Genomic DNA, 10,423 nt, shown 5'->3' with positions numbered 1-10,423 from the left:
GGTTCCCTCCAAAGCTGTCTGTGTGGGTGGTTTCAGGGTTAGGAGGGGTTTGCTTTATGTGTGTCTCTGTGGGGGTGCATATGCTCCAGGAGCCAGGTGACGTGTTTGCCTGAATGTGTCTAAACGGAGCATGGGGAGTCTAGCCTGACTCAGCAGATCCATCCAGATGTGCATGGGCCTTGCTGCGTAACTGCACAATTTCAGTGCTGTTACACTGGTTCTTCCTTTCCATTCCCCTGCCCCTTCTGTTTCTATTTTCTATTGTATTGAAGGCCCCTCCTGGTTGTGTCACATCTGAATCTGGTTTATATGTTTTTCAGGGCAAGACTGGCTGCCTTGATTCATTTCTGCAAAGTGGCTCACCTGGCATTCTCTCTGAAATCAAATATAGTAGTAATTACACGTGTGGTGCATGCATGTGTTATTTATATGTTGATTTATACAGGTGAGTATCTGCCTGGTGCCTGCATGGTTACATAGAGAGAAGCTTGCTTAGTGGGTGCTTGTAATTCCTGCATGAATGTGGGTGCTTGCATGCCGGCTGTCAGCAGGACAGGGACATGGTCTAAAGATCTTGTTCCTTCTCAGGATGCTGTAGTACAGTGACAGAGGCAAACTCCCCCCTTTCCATGTGTTAACCAAGACAGCTTTAGCTAGGTCTCTACTTCCTCTGAAACCCCCCACTAATTCTCTGTCATGGATTTTTCTTTTTGGTGAGGTTAGAGGAGGAGCTGCAAAGTTTGCTTCTCATAGCCCAAAGATGCAAATTCTCAATGTTTCTTGAAGGAATAAGGGATTTCTCCTGAGTGCTGCTAGAGAAAGTTGGTGCTGAGAGGTCTATGCAGGAAACACCTGTTCCTAATTTGGACTCCCTGTAGCTTTTGGGCAAATCACGTGCCAATTTTTTCAAACTGAATTGCGCCTAAAGCTTTACACAGTTACTTCAACAAGCAGACTTGTTTTCAACAGCAGACTGTGCCACGGCTCCCATGAAGGTCTCTGGTGTCCCTGACTCTAAACATCTGGCCGCTTTGACTGAGGTGCCCAGGTAGGAATTTGTAACACCCAGGGTTTTGTCCTTTATCTTTGGGCACTTTGGTTCCTTTGCTAGATTGAGGTCAGCACTCGCTGACCAGGAGCAATGAGGATTATCTGGTTGAGCCTTGTGCAATTCTCCTAAAAAATGTGAAGTGCTATGCAAATGCCCAGCCTGATGGGTGTCACCTCTCCCCCATTCCAGCTGTATCAGTTCTGTGCGGGAGGTACCAGGCATGTAAGGCTGAATTCCCATCATTAAAGGGAAAGAAACAGTGCTGTGGTGGGAAATCCTGCAGCAGTTCAGGGGGGGAGAGAAGGTGGATAGGAAACTTCTGGCAGAGATCTTGGATGGATTGCTGATATTTTTTTCCCAGGATGATCATCCCCTGGGGAAGCCCCTCCTCTCCCTTGGTTTTATTTTGGTTTGGCTGCAAGGAGAGAGATTGCAGCTGTTGAAAGGGTGGGGCCCAAAGTGTGCCAGCCCTTCCTCCTAGGTAGGTGAGGCACTGGAGTGGAGGGAACAGGGGGTGTCCCTCCACTGGCAGGGCAGTGAAATCTGCAGGACAACTCATAAGAGCAGGGAGAACAAAAGAAGAATTCTTTCCACAGGTTCCTGGTCAAAACAACCTGTGTTGGCTGCAGCCCAGCTCCCAGCTTTCCCTCTCTGCCAGGCTCACCTCTAGATTAACTCTCTCCTAGCTCTCACCCTTTGCCACTCTGCCTCTACCCTCTTTGATATACTAGGAGGGTTGTACTTTAGCATGCTGCTTGTGTCTGTACTCAGATGGATCTTGTTCTGAGTTGTCTGGGAAATAAATGCTGGGAACAGAATGGCAGTCCTCCTCCAGCCCTGCTCCTCCTCCTTTCCCTGCCTCTCCCAGACTGAAATGCTTTGCTGCTGCCAGCTCACCCGAATGAAGGGCACCACAGATCCGGCTTGATTCCTACAGACCCTTTCTAATGATCCTCCCCTGCAGCTATACATTTCCAGCCACCCTGCTGCCTTTCTCCCACCTTTCTCCCTTTGTCCTGCCCCTTCAGAGGTGCTGTCTTTCTCGCACAGCACAAAAACACACAAGCCACCCACACAGTGACATGCACATGGTCTGATTTCCCTCTTATACTGACACTGGACAGAACTAACTCCACCACAGGCAATAAGCCAGACCCTCAGCTCATGTGAGTCAACTTAGTGCTGTTAAAATGAATGAAGATGGCCCCCTTCCCCTGCTCCTATGAGATAGAGTTAAGGGTCTGTCCCAACTGAGTTAGACTGGGGTAAAACTGGTACAAGCGAGATCAGAGTCCAGCTCCCACAGGTATGCAGGGCAAGGTTATATACACAAACCTCTTGGAAAAAAATAGAACTAGGAAAGCAAAAGAAAGGACTTTGGCCCTTTAAGAACCCCACCTTCCAAAAAAAAAAATCTCTCTCCAGTCTCTGCAAATCCCTGCAATCTTCCCTTCTGCTTCCCTCTTGGGCATTTGTTCAGAACTGATATGAGGACGTTGCTGCAGCTCATGGCCCAGACCAGCTGGAGAGCACACTGCTGCAGCCAGGGCTGGTATTGCACTGCAAGGACTCCTGGAGCTCCCAGCTTCCATTCAGCCTGACCTCCCATCATGGGGAAAACCATCAATCTTGAGCTACCAGAGCTTTTCCATTCACTCCATCTCCAGCAGCTCCCAAGACATACTGCAGGCTCCTTTCATTCAGCCTTCAGTACCCCTCCCTCCACGCAACAGGTTGTTGAGGTCCCCTCTTAAACTACCAGATAGTTTCAGCCTTGCTTTAATTCTGGCAAAACCCAGGCTCTGCGATCCTTCTCCCTGCTACTTGCATGCACAGATACACCCTGAGATTCCCTTGGATTGCATTTTTTTGGTTGGGGTGTGGTGGGAGGAGATACTGTGGGAAGGTACAAGCAGGTAGCCCTAAGCCTCAAGGTGGCAATTCATTAGCTACAAGGGCAAGGGGCAGTGGTGAAGCACTGCAGAGAAAAACAATCTGACTCAGGTTCATTTAGTTTAAAGAGCAAAACTCATAAATGCCAAAGAGATTGAAAAGCCACAACTGCCCCACTTGTCCACAATGGGTGGGGATGGGGAATATACCCTGGAGTCAACACTGAGTTCTTCCACCCCCTCCCATTGCCCTTTACCTGTCAGGGTGTTGCTTATTCAAAATATGAATTCCCCCTTATTTGTTTGCTTGCCTCCTAAAAGCTAAGAGAAGTGAATTAAAATAACCATAAACGCACAAGTGTTCAGAGACACAATGAAACCTGTCAGAGAAACAAGCTAAAAGGAGTTCTCCTTCTCTCTCCTCTCTGTAATCTTAATGCTGGGTCTAAAGTTTACAAGATATGGATTCGTCTCCCTCATAAAAGAAAACGGGTCTTTACTCACCTCAGTGCTGATGAGAGGCAGGTACCAGAGACACACGAAGAGCACCCCGAAATTCATACCGACTCCTATCCCCAAGAGTTCCAGACACATTGAAGGGGAGACTTGACAAGAAATCAGTCTCCGCTGACAATCTAGTTCCAGCCTTGCCTCATGCATAGAAGGCTCTGCACACTCTCATTTCCACACTTTATTTTCCACAATCTTGAAGTGGGGAGGAAAGGGTTAAAAAGAAACCCCCCTTTTTCCTCTAAAAAAAATAATTCTGTATGAGTTGTCTGTCCTTTTTTCTGTCTCGTAAACCAGAAGGAGTATAGGAGCAGAGCATAAATAAAAAATGAATGCAGACCCCCAAAAATGTATGCATCCAGTCTGTATCCCCTCTTAGTGAAAGAAATCTTTCTGCATTTCTTTTTCTCAGGTGGTCCACCAGCTTGCTTTTTCCTTCTCAATTTCCTTTTTCTTTAAAAAAAAAAAAAAGTCTTAAACAAGAAGGTAAAAATTATTTGCCATATTTTCCAAATATCAAAAACAAATTCACTAATTCCTCTCCCAACAGAAAACTTTTCCAAAGTTTTATACAAAATCAGGTAACAAAGTCTTCCTAAATTTTTACTTTTTTCCCTATAATCTTTTTCTTCTTCTGGTATATTTATTTTTAAAGAAATGCTGTTGTTGATTGTTTTTTCTGTCTAAGTTTGAACTTCTGGTCTTTGGTGCCTTTTCTTTCAAAATATTGTTGGCAGTTTGGTTGAATGTGAGCTCTGGTTTGGTTTTGCAAACAGGTGAGCAAATGTTTTTGCTGGACTCTGGGTGTGTGTTGAGTCTCGATAAGTCTCAAGCTCTGAGCCACTGCTGCTGCTGTCTCTTGCTCCCTGTTGCAACAAGAAAAAAAAGGTAAAATCAAATGGGAGGAGAGTGAGCAGCCGGGAAAGAGCTGGTGGGTCTTTATTTTAGTCTGCAAGAGAGAGAGAGAGAATAAGGTGCCACCCTTTCAGCTGTTCCTTCTTTTAAAGGAGAAGAAAGAGAAGGGGTGGAGACTGTTAGCAACTCCTCTCTTGGCTGTGTATCAAAAAGCAAGAAAAAAAATATTCTAGTGAGTCAATTCAGAACTCACCGAAATGAAAAAGACCCTCAGTAAGAAACACAGGGAATGTGAATGTAGAGACAGAATTAATATCAAATAAGAAATGGAGAGAGAAAATCCTTCAGGATTGGTGGGGCGAGAAATAAGGAGAGAGGTATTCCAGCAAAGTCATGTTTGGCCCATGACTAAGACTTTCACTGCTGCCTGAGCACTTTTTTAAGCTTAACTTGTGATTTTCCCCACCCTGCTTTCTCTGGAGGGAGATATGGTTGTAATACCTTTGATCTCTTTACATGCACAAAAAGAAACATTCAGGAGTTGTTAGAACAGAATTTGTGTTGCTCCCGGCACTAAAATGTATTTTGCCACACAGTTATCTCCCCAATGTCATAAACATCCAAGGGGAAATAAAGCAAGCAGATATTTGCTGAGAAAAAGAGGGTCAAGTAGGAGGACTAGCTAACAGGTGAGCTCAAGACAGAGTCATCTCTTACCAGAGAATGTACCTGTACATGCCTTCTCATGTCCACAGAGGTGTTCTCTTCATACACATAACAACATGCTGTTGACAACAGACACATCATGCACAGTCATAGGGTGTTTTTTGCACTTCACACCCCCCCATGCACTCTCCTGTGCATATAACCATAGATACTGACATGCCTTCATATACACAAGTTTGCTCTTTCCTTCAATTAACCTAATCTGATGCAAAGATCACACACCTCCACAATGATAAGCAAACTCATTGCACTCATATAACCACAGACACCTATGTTTTGTCACTGACATACACGGTCACCTCTTCTCATACAACCCTCATATGTTTCCATATGCTATACACAGTCCATCACCCACAGACCTGCCCACACTGCCCCATGCTCTTTTCTCTCTGACACAAAATCAGAGATGCACCTGTTTTGAGCCAAGTGCCTGTTTCTTCTGGAATTTCTCCAGCAGAAACATTATTTCAGTTTTAATACCCAAGGGATGTGCAGGCACTTCACATAGCAGAGAGCAGGACCCTGGTGGTGCAGTGAAAGCTCACAGGCACCACCCCTGCTTTCTTCAGTGATGGTATGCACATAACTGTAATTGTTAAAACTCAATTCACTGAATTAGAATGCAATTCCTGATGTGTCCTGGGATCTTCTCTCCAAGCAACAGCCAGCCTGGTATGACCCTTATGCAGTATGACTTGGTGGTCATCACAACACCTCTCAGCTTAGCTTTTTTGTACCCAGTGGGCCTGATTTGGATCCCCTTCATGCTACACTGGGGTACATAAAAACAGAACCAGGCTCATTTCTACAGTGCTCACCTCTCTAATAATCACCCAACCACCTCCTCTGCTCCCTGCAGCAGATAAAAATGCAACAACTCACAGAAAATCTGACAGTCACATAGGCAGGCTAGACGAAGGGAGGTGCTTTTGCTGCTTTAATTCTGAATCAAGAAGCCAGTCTCTCTCTGGTTTAAAGTCAGCAGAGCTATGCAGTTACAACCACTGGGGAACCATCCCCAGGCATGGAGGAGGAGGGAAAAGGCTTGACATTGGTTTAAGAACCACCTCCTCCACCCCCAAAACTGAGATGGCAGATTCTGTTCTAACTGCTGAACAGAAGCGTTGGGAAGCAGTTATTTGATGTTAGTCTCCCATGTATTTCCACCTCCCCAAACTGTCACAGATCTTGAAGAACCTTCCCCTTAATCCCTCCAATTGCTTTAGTTACACATCCTCACATACACAGAGACACTTGGCATTTCTGATTCCTTCATTCTTTGGGCACGATCCATCTTAGCCTGGGCCACACCACATCAACCATCATCACAACATGTCCATATAGAGTCAGATCTGCAACTATGCTAAACTAGCTCCACTGACTTCAACCAAGTTAGGCTGAATTACCCCAGCTGGGGACCTAGCCCATAAACCCTGCTGGCAGTCTTTATTTGCTTAGGACTGGAGCAGTACATGTATGGGAGGGTTATTTTAGCTGATCAGCAATGAGATGCATCAGTCAAGGTGAGTGGGGATCAGAACTATTGTAGCAGAGGGTCCTACAGTTTTGCTGGGTGACAGTGGGAAATGCCAGATGAGGTTAGAGTCTGCTTTTCTATTTCCGGCTCAATTATGTATGTGCTTGGATGGAAATACAGTTATTTATTTTGATGTGGATGATGCTGGGCAATTTTTAGAAGCTCAGCATCAGAAAAAAACATAGCTAGTCCCCATTGAAGCCTGTGGACAAGGAAGAGGATGTTTGTAACTTGACTACTCATCTACCTATGACCCCAGCTGGAAATAGAGCAAAGCAGGATTTAGAGTGAGTAGGATTTCAGACACTTTTCCTTTACTCTTTCTGTTTTTGAAACAGGAAGAGATTTTTCTCTTATGAAAAAAATCTTTTAAAAGTATTAGAGCAAATTCAGATTCAACGCAAATGGGTACCACTCCACTGAACTCAATATCATTCAGCTCCACAGAGCTGCTTATGCTTAAGCTTAAGCTAGCTATGCTTATGGCTGGTTCTGTGTCCTTTCTTTCAGTGCCTCTCTGAAATGGGGTCTTCAGGTCTGTAGTAATGTAATTTTGCTGTATCATCACGTCACAGTGTTTTGCTGCTGCACTGTCATTGCTTATTGTATGGCAGCAGGGATGAGGTTTGGTTGTGCTATAATGATAGCGAGCCAAAACATCATCATACAGCATCATGGCTTGATGAGGCAATGTCATAGCCTCAGAATGGCTCAAGGGATCCCATTACACAGACCACAAACCTGAAGGGACAGGAGCCCCTTGGGGTTTCCTAGCTTGGAATCTTAATAATGAAGGATTGATTAGAAAAGTTTTTCCCTGCCTTTAACCAGTGAATAATTATATTATCCTCATGGCATTCATTGTCTTATTATAGGGAGCTGGGTTAACAGGTGAATAAATGTCTGCAGACAATCTAGATTCCCTATCACTTGGCTTTTCACCCTTCAACTTAAACACTGTCCAAAAAAAACCCCTCTGCTAGCCAGAGACCGAGGCCAGATGCAGACATTACACGTTTACCGGTATAAGTGATCGGAAACCGGTAACAGAAGTTCAGCACACGTAGACTCATTGGCGGTGCATAGGGGGTGCACATGGGTGCATGTGCACCCCCTGAGATGGGCTGTGCACCCCCTGGAAGTGCCAGCTGCAAAACCAGAAGTGCACTTCTGGTTTCGCCGCTGGCTTGGCGATCGGCTGCTGGGGGGGCCCCCGTCAGTGATCTGCTGCCCCCCCAGACTCAGGAGGCACCAGTCGCCCATGTGTAGACTGGTTTAAAAATAGCAGAACCTGATCTAAGATTTGCACCCCCACCACAAAGGGCAGATGTGTGTCCTGGTCACTACTGATCTAAACTACATTGCTTGCAGAAAACTGCATGCCTTAGATTGATTCTGCCTTGGGCTTTTGGAATGTCTGTACGTAGCCCACATGTGCAAAGTAGGAGTGCTAATAACTTTTTCAAGCAGTTTTTAGGAATGAAAGCAAAATTCAGCTGAGAAAGAAGAGCAATACTGAGTCTGAATGGTAGAATCAATCGCTGAATAACAACAGTGTTAGCAGAGCCTGAAAGTCAGGATGGGGGGTGCCTCAGTAGAGCTGAGCGGGACTGCAAAGACTGCAAGACCAGGCCTTTGGTGCATTGGTAGAGTTGTCTGAGGAGCACAGCCTGGGAAAGCAGAGGCTGTTGCAGGGGAGCAGTACTCATTAGCAATGGTGCAGGTGAGGACACTGGCAAAACTGGAACATGGTGGGTGGGGAGCAAAGGGCACAAACAGCCTAATTCAGGTTCAAGATACTTTAGCAAAGTTTGGTTTGTTAAGAGTCACTAGGACAGAAACAGCAGGCAGTCATATACTACTATTGCACATGGGCAGATTCGCCTCTGGTGTAACTCCCCTGACTTCAGTCAAACCATAGCTAAGAATGAATTTGGTCTCCCTTAAATAACGTTTTATGATTAGTTTAGGCCAGAGGCCAAGTCCAAGTTCACATCAGTGTTATACCCATTAAACTCTGCTGGCTTCGGGTTTACCGTAATACAAGCGAGCCCAGAATGAGGTCCCAAATATGTGATTTACACTGCTATTTATGTAATTTGGCCCAGAGACTTCCATGGGAGTTGCACCTACTTCCTGAAGGCTGAATTTAGTCTAAAGGAGGAAGAAACGAGGAAAGGGGAAGAGAAAATGAAGGAAGGAGACAGAGACAGGGTGGGGAGCATTGTCATTTATAAATACATTACTGAAGGACAGAACAAAAGGTGTTCAGGATTTGCATCTTCTATCTCTGTGCTGAACTCCAGGAACTAGGAGAATGAAGGGGTGTCTGGGGTCTCAGGTATTAAATAAAACCCTCACAGAACAACAGCATGCAGAGAGAGAGAGAGGGATGCCGCTTAGGGAGTCTGTACTGTGATGAACTGCCAGGCTACCTCAGGGAATCCCCACTTTGCCTATCACCCACTTAAGCCAGGATTTCCTCTGCCCCTTGTGGGCTGATTAACCTCCTTCTCCCTTGCCTTAAGGTATCTCTGATAGAGACTAAATGAAGGAGAGAGGGTGAAAAAAGGGAAAGCATACAACAGAACCAGGGGGCAATGTACACATCTTGATACAGAGGGGATAACAAAGGCGCTTTCACATCCACCCTTCGCCCCCACTCCACACATTCTGGAGCAAGAAGATGGGGGCCTACCCCTGAGTGTATGAATGAAAGAGAAACTCAGAGTAAGGGGAAGTGTGAGGGCCAATGTATACCTGCTTCCTCTGTGTGCATGTATATTTGTGCAGGAGACAGGGAGAGTGTAGCCCTCCCTGCACATGCCAGCACCCCTCAGCCCCAGGATTAGGGTAGAAGGGGGCCCTCTCCTCACCCTGGCAACAGCTTGCTGTGTGTCTGTGTCCCCTCCCCAGTCCATTCCCCATTTCTTTCCTGTTTTGATGGAAGGAAAAAATGTTCTGCTTTCCTTCTTTATTTTTCCAGACTGATGAATAGCACTGGAAAGGAATTTCTCCCCCCCCAATACAATAAATACTAATAATTACCTATATACACGACATACATCCCAGCTCATCCTGTTGTTGTTGGAGAGAAGCATATTATTTTTATTTCCAAATTGGGTGATGTGGAGGAGGGGGGAGGGGACAGAGGAGGGGGAAGGAGAGAGCATTTACCTTTGCTTCTTCCAATGATCCCAATCCCAGCCCTGGTTCCCCTTCCCCCAACTCACCAGACTCCTGTCCTTCTCCCATCTAGCAGCAGCAGAGACAAGGAAGCCTGCTGAGTAAGAGTAAAAATAGCCCTGGCAGTTACTCAGCTCCTGAGAACATGATAACATGACTCATGATGAGAAATAAAGATGAGGGTTGAAAATTAAATTAAAAACAAGCACCCTTCTCACCTTCTCCCCTCTAACCCATACTGGTTTCACAGAGCTAAATAGAGCACTATGGATACAATGGATATACATATAGGGCCAAAGGAAATGGCTAATAGCCCTGAAGGTTGAATGCCAGGCTCCTCTCTGGCATAATACCAGTAAAGCCACTGGAGCTACAGCAGAGATAGAAATTCTGTCCCAAGGGTCTGATTAGTCACTCTGTTGATTTTGATTCTCATTTACACCTGTGTGAGTTAAGGAGAAATCAGTCCTCCTCCAGGCCTAATCTCATTTACATTAATTTAAATCTGCAGGCACTCCCCTAACTGCAAAAGAGCTATGGTAAAACCTTGACACTAAATTCCTTGGGATCTGCCTTTGGATTTACAGGGGGTTGCTGAGATCAAATCAAGGGCCCAAAAGTTCTCTTTCCTCCTTTACCAGCAGGAGAAGCAGAGCATAGGCATTG

The 10,423-nt window shown here is 45.6% G+C and overlaps 1 protein-coding gene across 8 annotated transcripts in view; it reads right to left on the bottom strand.

Moving 5' to 3' along the window:
- Positions 1–10,106, bottom strand: part of PDGFB (platelet derived growth factor subunit B) — a 26,460-nt gene extending 16,354 nt beyond the window's left edge. Inside the window, exons 1-4 of one of the 8 annotated variants that reach the window (XM_014522824.2) lie at positions 9,976–10,106; positions 9,805–9,894; positions 5,026–5,093; positions 3,448–4,319 (exon numbers count right to left, since the gene is read on the bottom strand). In XM_014522824.2, the coding sequence (XP_014378310.1) occupies positions 3,448–3,603 (156 nt within the window). In that variant the 5' untranslated portion in view covers positions 3,604–4,319; positions 5,026–5,093; positions 9,805–9,894; positions 9,976–10,106. Of the gene's footprint in view, positions 1–3,447; positions 4,448–5,025; positions 5,094–9,619; positions 9,644–9,804; positions 9,944–9,975 lie in introns of those variants that run through there. The other 7 variants (XM_014522821.2, XM_014522822.2, XM_014522823.2 and 4 more) reach the window with 7 other exon arrangements.
- Positions 10,107–10,423: the final 317 nt, after the last annotated feature.

Source organism: Alligator sinensis, unplaced genomic scaffold (assembly GCF_000455745.1).
Source record: "Alligator sinensis unplaced genomic scaffold, ASM45574v1 scaffold215_2, whole genome shotgun sequence".
NCBI classification, from domain to species: Eukaryota; Metazoa; Chordata; order Crocodylia; family Alligatoridae; genus Alligator; species Alligator sinensis.
The sequence above is the reverse complement of the archived record's forward strand: the minus strand, read 5'-3'. Positions and strand labels throughout refer to the sequence as shown.